Source organism: Filicampus tigris, chromosome 19 (genome assembly GCF_054856515.1).
Source record: "Filicampus tigris isolate MCC_2025a chromosome 19, RoL_Ftig_1.0, whole genome shotgun sequence".
In the NCBI taxonomy this organism is placed as follows: Eukaryota; Metazoa; Chordata; class Actinopteri; order Syngnathiformes; family Syngnathidae; genus Filicampus; species Filicampus tigris.
In genome coordinates this window covers 13,487,882-13,506,910 of record NC_141235.1, presented here as the reverse complement: position 1 = coordinate 13,506,910, position 19,029 = coordinate 13,487,882, and the positions used below count along the sequence as shown (strand labels likewise).

Genomic DNA, 19,029 nt, shown 5'->3' with positions numbered 1-19,029 from the left:
GTATAAATGACTAATATGTAACAGCCAACATTTTTAAATTAGTTTCACCCAATCAGCATATCAAATGTATAATTTATCAGTAGCAAATTACGTTAACTTTGTTTACTATGTGTAAATATTACTTTAAAAACAAAACAAAAAAGTTGTTTGAATAATCGTGATTTCAATTTACCAAAATAATTGTGATTCATATTTTTTTCATAATCGAGCAGCCCTAGTATGGGCTGCTACTCTCCGCTCCAAAGTTTACTGAACGCAACATACTCATAGCTGCTCTGCCATTGGCTACTACCTAGCATTTTCATAGCATCCCATTGGCTAAGAGGGACCTCTACCGTATGTGTCTATGTGTGTCGATAGAAAGGTAGATAGATATGTATGTGATACATACAGTATGTCTATGCAGCGTCCTCGTCATTCGCCCCTCCGATAGTTTTACGTGAATTACAGTATTCGCTATGGACCCCAAGAAAGTGATGGAGAAACGAGGAAAAGAAAAAGAGAAGAAAATTGTTTTTTTTTGTCCACACAAACAAAGCAAGATAATAGAAACGTATGAAAAAGGGATGTGTTTGGTTGATCTCGCCAAAGAATACGACCATATCGACAGTTGCCACTTTATTAAATAAGATAAGATAAGATAAGAAGATAAGAATGCCTTTATTGATCCCACAGTGGGGAAATTTTCATTGTTACAGCAGCAAAGATATAGGTCACACAGGGGCGGCGGCATAATGTGGCCATTAATGTATAACATTGACGGCAAACATTTAGGATCAAACCTATGTAAATATACGCAGTAACATGTGTATATACACATGTATATACACACCAACCTACATCTACATAAAAAGTATGAGGAACACTCATTTCGGCCTGTACATAGTACAGAGGAAAAAATACTCTAAGTAAGTGACAGTGCTGCAGTGCTGTAGTGAAATGTAAGGAACAGCATTGGATAAAAATAAAACTAGACTAACAGTAGTGGGGAATGTTGAGTATTGCACGGTATTACAGTAGTGGGGAATATTGGGTATTGCACGATACGAGCTCAGGTGCAGGACTGCACAATTGCACTAATGTCCGCCAGTTTGTAGAGACTACACAATGTTCTTGTTAAAGAGTCTGACAGCAGCAGGCAAGAAGGAACGGCGGAATCTCTCCTTTGCACAGCGAGGGTGTAACAGTATGTCACTGAAGGTGCTGTGGAGTGCTGTTAGGGTGCCCTGGAGGGGGTGGGCCGGGTTGCCCAGCATTGATGACAGCTTGGCCAACATCCTCCTGTCCCCCACCGAGTCCACAGAGTCCAGGGAGCAGCCCAGGACAGAGCCGGCCCTCCTGACCAGTTTGTCCAGCCGCTTCTTGTCCCGGGCCGAGACGCCGCCTGCCCAGGTGACCACTCCCTGGAAGATGACCGATGCAACCACCGAGTCATAAAAGTTCCTGAGGAGTGTCCCCTGAACCCCAAAAGACCTCAGTCTCCTGAGTAGGAAGAGTCTGCTCTGACTCTTCCTATAGAGGGCGTCTGTGTTGTTTATTGTTCAGATGAACACCCAGGTACTTGTAAGTTGAGACTCTCTCAACATCTGTTCCCCGGATATTCACTGGTGCAGGTGAAGAGTGCTGGCGCCTACCGAAATCCACCACCATTTCTTTGGATTTCCCCGCATTGATCAGGAGGCGGTTCTGCTGGCACCAGTCCACAAAACCCTGAGTAAGTTCTCTGTACTCCCGATCATCTCCGCCTGTGATGAGGCCGACAATCGCAGAGTCGTCAGAGAACTTCTGCAGGTGACAGGTAGGGGTGTTGTAGTTGAAGTCCGAGGTGTAGAGGGTGAACAGGAGGGGAGCCAAGACAGTTCCCTGTGGGGCCCCCGTGCTGCAGAGGAGCACATCAGACACACAGTCCTGTGTCCTCACATACTGTGGCCGGTTTATGAGGTAGTCCTGGATCCATGTGGTGAGGTGGTGGGCCACCCCCGCCCGCTCCAGCTTGTCTCCCAGTAGGGTGGGCTGGATGGTGTTGAAAGCAGTGGAGAAATCAAAGAACATGATCCTCACAGTGCTCCCCGCCTTCTCCAGGTGGGAGAGTGAAGTGTGGAGGAGGTAGATGATGGCATCATCCACACTGATGCCAGGCTGATATGGGAACTGGAGTGGGTCCATTGAGGAGCTCACCAGGGGGCGCAGGTGGACAAGGACCAGTCTCTCCAGGGTCTTCATCAGGTGAGACGTCAGCGCCACTGGTCTGAAGCTGTTGAACTCCTTCGGGTGGGGGGTCTTTGGCACCGGGACCAGGCAGGATGTTTTCCATAGCTGGGGGACCCTGCCCAGCTTCAGGCTCAGGTTGAACATGTGCTGGACAATTCCACACAGCTGGTCTGCGCAGGATTCTTTACAAAACGCCAGGCAAAACCCCACTTCCGAGAGAGAACATGAACCAAAGAGAGCAAAAAACGATGACGACAGCGATTAAAAGGTAAATGACCATCGTTTTTATTCTTTACTCTATTACATTATGCACAACTCACATTTATTGTGCAAAAATCTAATTGTAACGTATTTTTTACATATTTGGATGCATTTTTATGCTTTAAAAACCTTTATGTCTGAATGTTGGGGAGCTTGGAACGGATTGGGGCATTTACATGGAACACACGTCCCTACTTACAAACTTTTCTAGTTAAAGTCGAAGTCAACCCAAACATATTCTTTTCAAGAATATGTTCCCAGCAGGCCCACTAGTTGAAACAGGGCATTCTGATAAATATTGCGTTTGTGGAATAAGTGTTAATCCACTAAATTTTGGCCATCTTTGGGGGCGGCCATTTTGTCTTCTGTCAACTGAAAATGACATCACAAATGCTCACAACGACCAATCACGGCTCCGATTCAGAAAACAGGTCAGCCGTGATTGGTGGGTTGGTGAAAGGTGCTTAAAGTTAACTTCACATTCTTTTCAAGAATATGTTCCCAGCAGGCCCACTAGTTGAAACAGAGCATTCTGATAAATATTGGGTTTGTGGAATAAGTGTTAATCCACTACATTTTAACCATCTTTGGGGGCCGCCATTTTGTCTTCTGTCAACTGAAAATGACATCACAAATGCTCACAACAACCAATCACTGCTCCGATTCAGAAAACAGGTCAGCCGTGATTGGTGGGTTGGTTCGGTTCGACTTGATATTCATGTCACTCACCACGGGAATGAAGCAGCCGGTTTCCTCCTCGCTCCAAAAGTGTGCTTTTGTGCTGCGTCTCTGAGCTTGTTTTCCTCTGCTTCTGTATTTATGACGGGTTTCGTGCCAACGCACTTCCGCATACAAGCACTTCCTGTACTACAAAGACCAGTATTCCTTGCTTGTTGTGCATGGGCAGTGTCTCGATCGTGTCTGTGCGCGCCAGCAGTATCTTTGCCTTTTTCTCCCTCCTCTCCTTCTTCTTCATCCACCTCGAAACAGTAATGCTAAGTACAGCATCTTATGTTTTTATTTTAGTGTATTTTTGTTTTTTTTATACCAAGCATTTTGATGGAAATTTCGACTTTAACGGTGAAATCCGACATACGCGGAGATTCAGGTTACATCACCAGTGTAGGAACGGAACTCGTTCGTAAATTGAGGACTTCCTGTATATATATAGAGTTAATCCCTCGTTTATTGCGGCTAACGGGGACCAGAACCACCCGCGAAAGCTGAAAAATATGCCAAGTAGCGGTTGACTTTTTTACTATTATTTTTACATTTCTTATTATATTTATTTTTATTTTTTATTTTGGGGGGGGTTTACGCCTCTATTGCGAAAACCCCGACATGGTTTCCACCCTTCTAAATTGTTACACAACAAATTTAAATTTAAAATGCAAAATAAAGTACAATACAAAGCTGTAGGCTGTAAAAGGAACATCCGCTACAAGCCCAGCAGCGGTCGATTACGACGGAACGTTGGCTAATAACTTACTTTAAAGTTTTAATTTTTATCCTAAAATTGTCTTATCTTAACTAGAATCCTGCGGTGCATTTTAGCCAAATCCTGGTGTATTCATGCATGCATTTTTAAACCCTTGTTTTTATGCAAAGCGAAAGTCAGCGTCATTACATCTGCTCTTGTTGCTGCTGCTGATTCTTGTTTGGCGGCAGGGGCTTCTTCTTTAGTGTCGTCGTCTTCTTCTCTCTTCTTTTAAGACAACAGAAGTTAACAAATTAACTTTCGCTTTGCACAATAACACACATGTAGAGATAGACGAGCATTCACACTAACAAACTGAAAAATTGATCCAATTTTGCATGGCTAGTAAACAGCATTGTCAGTGGCCTGATAAAATATGTGTGACAAAATAAAAAGCACAGACAAAAACAACACTGAACTAAATAGCTTTTATTAATTCATTAGTGGTTAAGTAATGAAACATTGTACAATATGATCAATTACAGCAATGTTAATTAACTTTGACGTGCCTATCATTAAACCACTAAGATAATTTGTGCATTCAAAAAGCTAGAATATTTCATGTTCTATTACAAGCGTGACAATTTTGGCTCAAGAAACTTCTAAATGCATGGTATGTGCCTGCAGCTGTGTGCATTGTGCTCTCTGGTATGCAAAATGTTTACTCATGAACTGCATTGTGATTATATACAAAAACAAACACAATTCAAACATGTTTCTGTGCTAGAAATTAGCTTTGACAATAAAAGTACTGCAGAATTCGTCACTTAATATATTTTACATGTTTACGGTATTACCAGCCTATTTGGCTCACATCCCAACCTCCCTAGCCCATGTTTGACTTCTATGGAGAAATCACTTGCGAATTGACTTTTATTTTATCACGCCAGAGGAATGCAGTCATCGCAGAACATACATTATTAAAATACTTAGTCAGTTCCATCCCGCAAGGCAATTATCAATTACAATTAGCAGTGATGAACAAATCAAAAAACAGAATACACATTAGTCAAACAAATGTGGACACTGTTGTACTTATACCAACCAATTTTACCGAAATGCTTGGAAGGCTGTAATGATCTGCAGACAAAATCAGAACAAAATCAGGGGGCAGTAGCGGCCTGCAGGGTTACGCCATCTTCTTTTGCAATTTCTTAACTATCAGGTTTCTTAATTAAGCATACTCAACAGTCTACACGTAGTCTATGCAGTGTTATGGTACTTGTTCAACGCATTGGTCCTCAATTCAGTTTATTATTATAAAAAAATAAAAGAGTGACAGAGAGAGAAAGACATTTTAGAAATGATACATAGAAATGGGTAAGTGAAACCTAAAATTAGGACATTGAATTTAGCTGGTCTTAAATCTTGAGAAAACAAAAAGGAAGGAATTAGGTTTAATAATGGATTGAATGGTAGTTAATAATTACGTTTTTTTTGTGTGGAATAGATTTTTGAATGGACTGTATTGCTGCTAACACCAGAGGCGCTGTTGATGAACTTGTTTGCCGTCAGACAGGGGAAAGCTGCTGTTTCTTCTTAGAAAATGATGGTAATAAAAGTAGTTTTATTCTTAACCACAGCTAACCTGGTAACCTAGTAGCTTCAACTCATCAGTATGAGTAGTTTTTACCCCTTGTTGAATCAAAATCTTAAACCAATGTGCTGGGTCAAATTTTCAAACCAATGTGATGGGAATAAATAACCCAGCATTGTCTCATTGGCCTTTGGGGCCAGCGTTGGGTCAGTTTGAGCCCAGCAGTTTTATGAGCGTGCGAATTATTTCGCCATTTATCGCAGATTTCTGTCGACATGAAGCATCATTGATAATGCTTTTCAACAGGTAATGAAAAAAATCCTGTGCTAATATCTGTGGATAGTTTTTGTACATTCGATTTAAAAATGGAATATGAAAGGTTATGTTGGAACATTATGTACAAGATAGAGAATTCAATTTAGCCTTTAGTTGTAGTGTGGCTGTTATGTTAAATATCGTTGCTGTCATGGGAAAAACACTTATGTCCATTTTTTTTCAATGTTCTTATTTTTACGTGAATGGTGTGCCGCATTACAGACATCGCATTAACGTGAAAATTAAAAAAATGTCCAAAATTGGAAATAAGTGTTTTTCACAGGACAGCGACGATATATAAAACTCATTATTTTTGTCACCTAATGGTAAAATATCCATTATTTGCTGACTTTCCTTTACTACTCTGAATCAGCATAAATAGTATCTATCTGGTAAATGTATTTTCAACCCCAATCCAATGGATCTGTAATTTGAGTTAGTTCCATTAGATCCAGTATTGATCATTTTGTATTTGTTTTGGGCTCTTGGAGTTGAACCTTGCGTTCAATTAGCCACATCATGTTTGTTTGTGGCGTTGCACATCACTCTGTTTATTTACACACGTACATCATGTAAACAACTAAACATCATTCTGAGAGTTAAAGAATACTGTCGTGGCACCTTTGGAGGCTTCATAATTGTCTACACTGCAACAGAAACTCTTAAATGTGAAGGTAAGCAAATCTTGAAGAGATTAGAGCATGGGGGACTGAGAAGGGAAAGCAAGACAACACATGCCATAAAGGCATTCATTTTTAGAAGGATTATGACCACGGTTACTTCTATTAGTATTTATTTTACTGCCCAATGCTTCTCCATTGCCTACACAAATGCTTTACTTCAATCAAGCACTCCAATGATATGGTGGTAGATTTATGCCACAATTACGTTAATGACCCTTGTATCGAGTGTTTGTGTTTGTGGCTTCTCGGACGTCTTAGTGCTGTAAAATGCGATTGGATAGTAAACAGCAAATCAGAAATAAGCCCTACTGTCCGACTCCTGATGGGTTAAAAATTGTGGCATAATTACCACGCATGTAATGCAAGTGTGAATCAGCGTATTGTACACGTAGCGGAGAGAAGTCGCGAGCGGAAAAAACATTTTGCGCGTAAGTGTGGACAATTTGGATACGCGAAACGCGAACGCACAAAACATGATTTTGTACGCAGTATTTAACATTTGGCTTACATAATTGTGACATAAATCTAGCACCAAACAAAGACAGTTGGGCCAGAAATAACCCCAAAATGATCAGACTTTTTGGTTTATTTATTTAAACTAATAACCCAAAAGTTGGGTCAAATTAATACCCACAATGTGGGTTTTTCATTTGTGGGATATTTGACCCCACCCTCACACACATAGACACACACACACGAATTGGGTTGTTTTGTATAAAACAAACACCCAAATGGGTTTGTTTGTTTGTATAAAACAAACCCCCCAAATGGGTTTGTTTTGTACAAAATTGGACTTGTTTTGTGTGTTATTCATTTGACCCAACTTTGGGTTAAATAAATAACACCAAGTTGGGTTGGTCCCTCTTTGACCGAACTATATTTAGAGTGATGTGATGACTTTTTTTCTATTTGACTTTGCTGCTAATACACAATTTAGGAGCACGTAAGAAAAGTAACATACACCAGTTAAAGCATTAACAAAGTGTCAGGTGAATTAGCCCAAGCCACCTGTTAAGGGGAAATCACCCCAAACATTTTTTTTTCAAGAATATGTTCTGTGCAAGCCCACTAGTTGAAACAAGGCATTCTGATAAATATTGCATTTGTGAAGTAAGAGTTAATTCACCCGTTTGCAGCCATCTCTGGGGGCGGCCATTTTATCACTTCTGTCGACTGAAAATGACATCACAACTGCTCATGGCTCAGGTAACGACCAATCACGGCTCACCTGTTTTCTTAAACTGAGCCATGATTGGTTGTTATTTGAGCCCTCAGGGCATCTGTGATGTCATTTTCAGTTGACAGAAGTGATAAAATGGTCGACCCCTGAGATGGCTAGATTTTGCTGCTTGACTCATATTCCACAAACCACAGACCAATCACGGCTCACCTGTTTTCTGAAGCTGAGCCGTGTTTGGGGATTACCTGATCCATGAGCAACTGTGATGTCATTTTCAGTCGACAGAAGTGACAAAATGGCCGCCCCCACAGATGGTTAAAAACGGGTGAATTTTGCTGCTTAACTCATATTCCACAAACGCAATATTAATCAGAATGCCCTGTTTCAACCAGTGGTCCTGTTGGGAACATATTCTTAAAAAAAATATGTTTGGGTTGATTTCCGCTTCAAGGGAAGTTTACGGGCAGCGAGTTTTCTGTTGTGTATTCTGACCACATGCAGCTAAAAATAATGCTCCAAGAGGCATTGGTGATAGAATAGTCAAACCCTGATAGGGGTTATCTGTCAAATAATTTAGTCAGAATCTTTTGATATTTGCCAACTCTCCTGGTTTAACTAGGCACGGAGGCATGTTGTGATGTCCTGAATGAACAAAAGAAAACCTAAGAACAGTTGGATCAAATTGAAGGAAAATAAAATGGATCTGTCCAATCCCTACATTGTATCGAGTTTTTGCAAAATAACCTCAAGGTTGGTGTAAGAGACTTTGGGAAATTCCTTGTTCTTTATCTAGTCGCTGTCTCTGTCTTTGTCCTCGTAATCGTCAAGGACATCATGGCTTTCCTCCTCTTCGTCTTCATCATCTCCTTCACCATTCATCATCTCCATCTCGACCTCCACGCCCTCTCCCTCGATCTCTTCGTCCACTTCATTGAAGGGCTCAGCACTCTGGGAGACCTCCACCATCTCGGTGCCTTGAACGACCTCAACGGCGCCGTCGCGGACTTTCTTGACATGGAAGGTGAAAGGGGGCACCTTGTACACTGCAGTCTTGGAGCGGGCGTAAACCACGTGACCCGGCGTGAAGGCTTTCTGCATCTTGTCACGGGATGTCTGGAGCTTCTGCTTGCGTTCCGGATTGACAGTCATGCGTGTTCCAAGCTTTCCCATCTTCTTCTCAATGTTGTGTCGGGTCTTCTCCAGGTTCTCCTTGGCCTTTTGCTTGGTAGTCTCTATGTTCGCTTTGGTTTTCTGCTTGGTCTTCTCCAGATTTGCTCTTGTCTTCTGCTTTGTCTTCTCCAAGTTCTGCTTGGTCCTCTCCAGGTTCTCCTTGGTCTTTGCCTTCGTCTTATCCATCTTCTCCTTGGAGAAGACGGTCTTCAGGGTTTGCACACGCTGCAGACTGCTGCGCTTGATACGTTCTGCGCGGGTTTCGTAAAGGACATCCTCGATCTCCACGCCCTCCTCATCCGAGGAAAGGTCTATAGTAGGTTTGTTTTCCTTCTCTCCCTCTTCCGCATCCTCTCCAGGCTCCTCCGTAGCTTCCTTGAGCTCTAGCACACTTCCTCCTCTGCTTCCTGATACAGACTCAGAGACCCGCATGGACTTAGAAACATTGAGTTTTGAGGGAACTTTGACTTCATCCTGTGGGGAAGAGAAAAAAAAAACATCAATATGAATTCAATTAACAGCTGGGATAGGCTCCAGCACGCCCGCGACCCTTGTGAGGATAAGCGGTATGGATAATGAATGAATGAATGAATGAATTCAATTAACTGTGCGAGATTTAGTGCACAGGATCTAATGTGGATAAGTATAACACTTATCAACCCAAAACTTTTCTTTACAATAACATGTTGTATCCCCCCACTAGTTTAATCATGGCATTCTGATTACAATTGTGTTTGTGGAATATGAGTTAACAAGCAAAATCCACCCATTTTATTCTTCTCAGAGGGCGTCCATTTTGTCACTTGCTGTCGACTGAAAATGACATCACAGTTGCTCAAGGCTCAGGTAGCAACCAATCACAGCTCACCTTAGTTGTTACCTGAGCTTTGAGCAAATGTGATGTCATTTTCAGTCAACAGCAAGGGACAAAATGGCCGCCCTCTGAAATTGATAAAACAGGTGGATATCATATTCCTCAAACACAATATTAGTCAGAATATCAAGTTGAGATTCGTGATTCAGCATATAACTTATTGTCATGGTCTGTCTGTTGAGTTTGGTTCTTGACTTAAGTTTCATGTTTTTCCTTGTGTTCCTTTGTCTGTTTGTCTGACTCGTTAGATTATTGAGTCCACCTGTGCTTGTCATCCCAGTCCCTGGTGTTAGCCAATCAGCTCCCGCCAACCCTTTGTGGCTTGTCCAGGTGTTCCTCGTTGTCTCATCAATTTGTCTGTATTTAGTTCCCTGTGTTCTTTCAGTCCTTGTCAGTTTGATGTCAATTGTCAAGTCCTAGTGTTTGTTTAGTTTGTTTTGGTACTTGTTGTTTAGTAATATCCTAGTACCTTGTTTACTGTTTTTGTTGTCTTTAAATTAAATAAAAATGTTTGGACTTAGTTATGATCTCAGTGCTCTTGGGTCCCCCTCCTTGTCACACGTGACAACATATTATTGTGAAGGACTTTTTTTTTTTTGGTTGCCTTCTTAAAGTGCTGGTCACCACTCATTGTTCTTGAATCTACTAGTGATGGGTTGATGATACCTCATGGATTGTACACAGTACACGAACTGTGTTGACACTGTATTGATACTGTGTTGGTCAGTCAACACTGACCTCTGCTGTACATCAAAAATCATTGCAGGTCGCATTATGTAAAAAAGGATAAACTTGCATGCATTGCTGACCCAACATTAGTTTGTGAAATAATATTAAATCTTTATTCAATTGCTAGTTTTGCACTTAAAATGTGATCTTTGTATATTGTATTTTCTCCATTTGTTTGCTGAGTTCAAAATCTGCTTGTTTGTGTAAAGGCTCAAATGAGCATGTAATATATAACAAATGTATCTAATAAAATTTTGAGATAACGTGTAATTTATGTATGGGATTTTGTTAACCAAAGTGTTCAATCTCCATCCAACAAACCCACAACATATCGATAAAGTTTGTTTCCTTATAAACACAATTTGACAAGGCACAGCAAAACGACACACTTCCTGTATTGATCAGATGATTTTTCTGTTAAAGCGATAGACGCACCAATACGGGTTTTCACACTTTTGAGATCTCGGCACAGTGCTGATCGATGCACCAGTGTTGCTCGTCCCATCACTAGAATCTACAGTTCAATTAAATACCTTATGGATTTCTTTCTTTTACCGCCTAAGTGTAATTGCATACTGCAGATTCGTTTTGACTTTGAGTGCAACACTGTAGTTTTGTTTACTGCGTGCGTGCTTTTATTAAAGCTAGGGGGCAGTAGAACTAAAGGAAAATGAGCAATGATATCAACCATCTACACACGTCAGGTCCTGATAAACTCATAGACTAGACTAGACTGGAGTGTATATATAATGCATTTATGATATGTAATGAAGATAAGCAAGACAACTTGAGTGGTGCTGATAAAAGGCACAAATATGTCATTAATATACTGTATAATATGACAATATGTGACATTCGCTGCAAATGACACGGTGTGTCAAAAAGAAAATCTGTGGTGTTAATCCATCTGTGGTTTGAAGCTGGTTTGGTATTCTCACAAAACCGTTGCAATTGCTAACAGTCGGGAGAATGCAACAGAATCGACATCTAAACTTGATCGCTGTGAGATTAAACTCTAGTAATGTTGCATGATAAAAAGTAAGTGCAGCTTGAAATAAAAAAAAAAGATGTTTATTTAATACTACGGTAAAACATTTGGGTTTGACTGACATTCACATTGGGGGTTATAATTACGGTTTGGCCGCTACTTTGTGTTTTAAGAATCGTAATTGAACTGCCGTAATATGGATGTATGGCTGATTGTTTTGGTTTTCTTCCCTCTCAAATAATCACAAGAAAATACAAGATGACTGAAGCGAGGCACATAAATCACTCACCAAAGTCATGCAAAAGGGCTGGAATTACAGACTAGCCCAAACAGAGATGTTGTCCTTCATTACATCTGACAGAACCTTTCACTTACTGCAACAAGACTTCAAGTTTTACTCATCTCAGTCATGCCAGAGGGACAAATTACAGAGAAAAATGCGCATTAACCTTGACAGACGTGAGGCAATGGAAACATCCCTTTTGCCAAAGTGTTGTGCAAGAGCATCATCTCCAAAGTAAAGCTGCACCTATAAGCATTCCCCAAATGCTCACATTAACATATAATGTGACTTATTACCTGTTACTTGTCCACACATGCCAGGATAAAGGTAAAGCAATAGTTTTTTTACACAACATAATAACAAAGACTTTGACTTAACAGCTAATGGATTCACTTCACTATGTTTATGAACAATTAGGGATAAAACAATTAATCAAAAATCTATCAAAAATTGATTAAAACGGATTAATTGAATAATCGATTCGAATCAAGGTGAATCGAACTCGGACATCTAAGCACTCACAAGCCCTGTACAGCAACATCTAACAAAAGACATAACATACCTAGGTCATTAGAATATACTCATTTAGAGTGCTAAAAAAATGTCCTTACATTTTTTTTTCCATTCCAGATGCATACCACATTTTGAATGTGTCGATCAAATTATGTGCTTGCGCCAAATATGATTGTGTATTGCGTTTGTGGATGGCTGCAGTACCACACTAGTGCACAGATTGTATACAATGCAACAATAGAAAAAAACGCCATGAATTACAACCTCCACGTCAAGATTAGTTTCATATTGTGAAATGTTTCAAGCAAAGTTGCAAGAAGGGTGAGCAAGAGGGCCTGCAATTATACAGTACAGCATTTCTCTCTAGCTTTCTTTTTTTTTTTTTTTACAATATTCATGTTCGGACAGATCGCTGGTGATGGTGCAAGGTGCACTAACACATGGTGGCATGAAACTAAACGTGCCTACAAGTCTTTTTTCAGATTTGCCATGATTTACATAGAAATAGCCTCTCTAGGCAGTTTGATTGACATATAAACAAGTCTGGTAGATTGAACTGTATGTTTCTAATTCCTTTGCCCTATTTTTTGTGTAAGAGTAGATAAATTGACTTGATTGTGGTTATGCAACTTTTTTTGTGAATTATATCAAAAGCTAGTCACATGAAAATGGCCGGTAATGGCACGAATCAATATACCGGTAATTAAATTTCTTTTGATAGTTTTTCTTGCTTTCTCCATTGAACATTATTTGGATAAGAAAAGACAGCTTTTCATAGTCTTTAGCTTGCCTACTGTAAAATCATCACTTGCTGTTTCATCGTAATTCACAGAAAGGACCACGCAGATGAAGAATCTCAGAGCACCTCTTGTTTCTCTTTTCCTTCTGCCATCGCTTCGTTTTCTTGGGTCATTAAATCAACCGTCCATCTTGCTCACTTTTCCACTAGCATTTTCCTCTTGTGTGACCCTTCACCTTTGGAATACAATGCACTATAGATTGTTAAGGAAGGGATGGAAAAGACATCTAAGAGGTGGGTGGACTTCCTTTTTCCATTATAGTCAATCTTGAAGGTGGATGTTCTCGTGAAAGGCAACACTTGCGCATGTTGAACAAAACAGGAAAACAACAGAGTGAGAACAGACACGGGAAGATATGCTGTTCTGCTGTCGCATGAAGCAAGTCCCAGCACAAATTGGATGATGCTTCAGAGAGGTGGAAAAGTGGAAATCTGCTTAGCAGGAAGATGATAGCATCAAAGGCCAGGAGTTGGAGGCAAGGGAGAACGAGGGTGGGGCACAGAGTGGAGGGGGTCTCCTTTCTATTGTTTTCTGTTGAGGCTTCTGTTGGCGGTTTTATGAAGGTATTGTATTGCAGTGTCTTGGGTAAACTTGACCTTGAAAGAGGAATCCTGGCTTTCCTGACCAGCTGTGTTGAAAGGAAAATGGAAAATATTTGCCTTACTGAAATTCGTGATACAGTCTTGATGAAAAGTCAGTGGGTCTTATTCATTGCTGGAACCAATGTTGTTAGCAACTAATGTCCATAGGGTCAAAATGTCTTTCCACATCCATTTTGGAGATCTCAATCCACATGAAGAGGAAATCCCATGGTGCCAAGAGCATGCCAAACAATATGTGGTGCTGTTACCTGTACTGTAAGTAAGCTCAGTCAACTAGTCTCACAAATAGGGAGTATTCTCTTACAATATAAATATATTGTTCACTGAAATGTCATTTTAAGCGGACCATTAAAGTCCAGTACTAATTTCCATAAAATCTCTCAATTTATTAGCGATGCGCTATATTGCTATGTCTTTCACTACCTTTAGTCAATTTGTCTCTGTACTGTCCGATTATCTTAAAGTCAAGTTAAAATGTTCATTCATAATAACATGTTCTATGCACCCCCACTAGTCTCAGCACAGTATTCAAATTAATATTGCAATTGTGAATTAAGATGAAAAATACACCTGTTTTTATCCATTCGGCCGTGTACTGCCACTTGCTGTCAACTGAAAATGACATCGCAGTGCCTAAGAGCTCAGCTTGTGAACGTCACATGATCAAAACCAGATATCCGGTGAGCCGTGACGACCAATCACGGCTGACATGCTTTCTGAATCTGACCTGTGATTGGCTGTTGTGAGCAGTTGTGATGTCATTTTCAGTTTGACAGAAGACAAAATGGCCGCCCCCAGGGATGGCTAAAAATGAGTGGATTAACACTTATTCCACAAACACATTATTTATCAGAATGCCCTGTTTCAACTAGTGGGCTTGCATAGAACATATTCTGGAGAAAAATATGTTTGGATTGACTTCATCTTTAAAGGGGAAGTCAACACAAACATTTTTTTTTCTGATTAATATTGTGTTTGTGGAATATGAGTTAAGCAGCAAAATCCACCTGTTTTTAGCTATCTCATGGGGCAGACATTTTGTGACTTCTTTCGACTGAAGATGACATCGAAGTTGCTCAGGGCTCAGATAACGAACAATCGCGGCTCACCTGTTTTCTGAAGCTGAGCCATGATTGGTCCTTATCTGAGCACTGACCATCTGTGATGTCATTTTCAGTTGACTGAAGTGACAAAATGGACGCCCCCTGAGCTAGCTAAAAACCGGTGGATTTCTCATATTCCACAAATGCAATATCAGAATTTCAAGTTCAGACTAGTGGGCTTGCATAGAACATATTCTGGAAAAAAATATGTTCATATTCCACAATTGCAATATGAAGCAGACTGCTGTCTTTAGACTAGTTAGGGCATATAAAACATTGCAAAAAAAGTGTTGTGACTTGACTTCCTCTTTAAATGAGTCATACTTTATGTGCCAGGGCGAGCTCATTTTGCCAGCTGACAGAGGTTCACTTGTTTGTTCGCATGAGAAGGAATCAAACCTGCATGAATTTGCTTTCAGAGCTGATACATACTGCACATACATCATGAAGCATGCACAGAGTATGTGGGAAAGTTCAAGCATTCACCATGTTGTGTTGACTTCCTGAACCTCCTAATTTAATGGGACATTGTTCTCCATGAAGCTGCTGTGCCGAAGGCAGGAAGGTACACACTCTGAGCCATGGAAAATAGACAAATGAGGTATGCAGTGGTGGTGTGAGCGTGTGTTTGTTTGATTGTCTCGACAAGGCTGCAGAAAGAGCATGTTCTCTTTTGCGCCAGCAAAACGGGAAAGAATTCCCCTCTATGATTTGCACTCAAACTAGCAGAGCTGAGGAAAATTACTATAGTTACAAAATATATTGTACCACATCTTATGTTGGTGTGAATGTATCGAATGAAAAGGGAGAGAAACGTGCCTTTAAGGTTGAGTCTTTTTTTTTTTCCAGCTCTGCATATAAAATAGTATCTTAAGATAGCTGTGTGATTCATATTTAATCACATACAAGAGTATGTAGGAGTAGCCTTGTTTTCTTTAGAAAGTGGAACTTTAAATCCTTACATTCTGATCATTTAATCTGATACAATTTTGGTGCATTTTTCCCTTCGAAAATAGTGGAAATTTAATGACGATCACTCATATGACTTACTGTACAATTAGAGGCTACAACGCCACGCATTTTTGGGCATGCTTTCGACACCACGGAAATTTCTTTTCATGTGGATTTTGATTTCCGAAATTGATGTGGAAACACATTTTGACCCTATGGAGATTGGTTGCTAACAACAGTGTTTCAAAGCAATGAAGAAAACCCACTGACTTTTCATCATGACTGATGCAAGAATTTCAGCGACCCAAATATTTTCCATTTTCCTTTCAACGCAACTGGTCAGGAAAGCAAGGATTCCTTTTTCAAGGTCAAGTTTATCCAAGGCATTTAGACCCTGAATTGAACCTCATTAAGATGTGGAATACATTTAAATGGACATATTCCTCTTCCTTCTCTTGTTTCTTGCTGGCCTTTACACACACTGCCCTGAGCTAAGTCCCATTTTGTTTATATCCATTGTACAAGATGACTGAAATTATTGATAAATGTACAGATTATTATTATATTATAGTTAGTGCTGTGTTCAAACGAATTAATCGCAAAATTTCCCATAATTGCTAATCGTATTTTTCAACTACAATTTTTGACGAAGCTTGGAACCGATATTGACTTGAGTAAAATCTTGGAATTAATGTGGAAAAAATAAACTTATATTTTGATTCAAAGACTGTTCTAATAGCTTTCTTTGATCATTGAATACGATTACTTTCCCATAATATACAACTCCTGAACGATACACCAAAAACGTACAACTAATATGGTATTTGAATTTGGCTTTGTAAAGTGCACAAATTATTTGGGATTTCTCCAGTGGGCCATCGAGCAATTTTTTCAAGTAAGACTACGTCAAAGTCCGTCCGTCTTTGCGACAGTGACTCGACCGGATATTCAGGTCCAGAAAGTAAAAGCCTTGCCACAATTTGGCTTTAGCCACAGGTGCTTCTAATCAAACGAGCTCGTTTACCTGCCGGTAAACTGCTCTCCTCCAAGTTTGGCTGCAAAGTGAGCAAAGGGCAGATGCCACAGGAAGTTAAAAAAACAAAACTGTAAGTGAGTTAATTTTTTTTTTTAAAGCACTATAAAATTTAAATTAATCTCCATAGATAACGCTTTAACTTTGACCCTAATTATATAGTACATGTGCTGGTGTGTGACTGAGTGGGCTGTGGTCATTTTTTGGTATTTCGAGTTGTATTTCTATTGTACATGGTAAATAACTGCCGATAAGGAGCGAACACATTAATTATATGATAGTACATTGTGCACCTGTATTTGCACAGGCGTGGAACTTTAATTCGATTCCCTCATTTCTATTGTCCAAGGTGTCGTTTATCATTAATATGTGGCAAGAAACGATTCCATTGCAGTAAGTGTGTCACAGGTCTACACACAAAAATCACCCATAAAATATTGCCGTGTGCCATATGTTCTCAATCATATTTCTGAAATAATCTTGATTCTGAATGAAATTATGAAAGTAAAACCGGTTGGGTTTGTTTTTCATGATTAATGTAAAGCAAAACTCGAGCTCTTCCAAAAGGCCAACCACGGTAGATGTTTGAAAGTGTGTGTGCAACAAAGTTTGTGTGTGAGTTGCTGAGATCAGCTGGCTGATGTGATTAGCACCACACAGCATTTCTCTTTCACGGTGTGTCTGCGTGATGACAGAATCCATCCAACACTCCCCACAACACTGCCTTTCAGATTGAGGCTACAAATTCTGATGAAGTCTTTTGTTTTGATTACAATTATTTTGATATGTATTTGACTTGTTGATGGTGGTTCATCTGCTTATAATTTTAAAAAAGGATATCTTTTGTTGAGTGTTTGTTTAATTACACAGTACTGTGACCTTACTGTGGGGTTTTATAAAATCTTGCACACGGGATATGTAATAACCCGTATTAAGGAACTAATACTACGGCTTTTTACATAATGGCGATCCGGACAGAAGACACAAAAGTGGCGTCTCATGTATACTTTTTATTTCAAGTATAGATGAGTGTTTATCAGAGAAAATATGCGTGCATATGGTGACGCAAGAGTGTGTGGAATTCTATTGTGTATGCATGCCACGCGGCGAGGTGGTGCTGTGATGTCACTCCGCCATGTCCGTGCGCATGCATAAAATCTGCCTTCGTCACAGATTTTCTACGTCAAAAAACAAAATGATAGCTACTAGCAAAAAATAAACATTTCATTTTGACAAGTTGAGTTGCTTCTATGAGCCATTTTTGACTCTAAAGTCAACAAACCCCAAATGGCATTGACTGGGAGTCCTGCCAAACAAAATACGCTGATTCATTGTACTGTACTGGCCCATGTACATGACGTAAACGAGTACACGACGTCAGCAGATCTGGGCAGAGTATTGGGCCATGTATAAAAACGCTGTCACCGTCTTAACAAAAGGCACTTCGAATAGAATATTTGGGAGTTTTTACCCGCAAGTGTCCTCGTATAAACGAACCCTAAAACTAATAAAAACTCAACTAAAACAACGCATTTTAGAAAAAACAAAATCAAAACTTTTAAACTCGCTCCAAAAACCCATCAAAATTAAATGAAGGTTCCAAAATGACAGAAATCAAAACTAACTACCATGAAAAACTATTATAACCCTAAATTAAGATTCATGTCAGAGACTGCATTACTGACTTTTTCAGTCAACATGGAATAAACACATTTTATGTGTCCCAATATAGATATTTTCATGTTGGCACTGAGTCTAAATGAGTCATTGTGGTATTTAATCAGTGCAGGAACTCAGCTGCAACAATCATTTCCAGGCATGTTCTGTACTTCTGCCATATGTGGCCATGTGGTCGTGCACTCTTTCGACTCTACATTCTTCAAGTGATCGGCAAAAAAAAAAAAAAAAAAAAAAAGTTGCATACAGTTGACACAAATCTAAAAAATATATTTAAAAAAATAAAGTCTTCACATGCATTTGTTTGATGACTTCTGTGTACAACTTGTGTGTGAGGGACTGTGTGTTTGTGCACTCTATGGAAGCTTTCTACCCTGAGCCCACACTGCAACCTCTCATCAGCATTGCGTAGAGGAATCCCGCCATAACACACCCCTCTCTGTTACTGTTTTCCTGTTTAAACTTCAGCTACCATAAACTCCCCTGCTACTAAGCCAAAGCCAGATGTCTTTGTGAGTGTGCGTGCGTGTAGTATACCTGCATGAGCAACATCACTTCTGTCCAGTGTAGGAGTGCACATTCCGTTACACGCCTTACACACAAAAAATAGTCTCCCTCACACACACGCACACACATGAGGAG

General features: G+C 39.9%; 1 protein-coding gene across 1 annotated transcript in view; it reads right to left on the bottom strand.

Moving 5' to 3' along the window:
• Window positions 1-4,363: 4,363 nt before the first annotated feature.
• LOC147129605 (caveolae-associated protein 1-like) overlaps window positions 4,364-19,029 on the bottom strand; it is a 29,579-nt gene continuing 14,913 nt past the window's right edge. Inside the window, exon 2 of the mRNA XM_086016120.1 lies at window positions 4,364-9,308. Coding sequence (XP_085872246.1) covers window positions 8,454-9,308 — 855 coding nt within the window. The 3' untranslated portion in view covers window positions 4,364-8,453. The remainder of the gene's footprint in view (window positions 9,309-19,029) is intronic.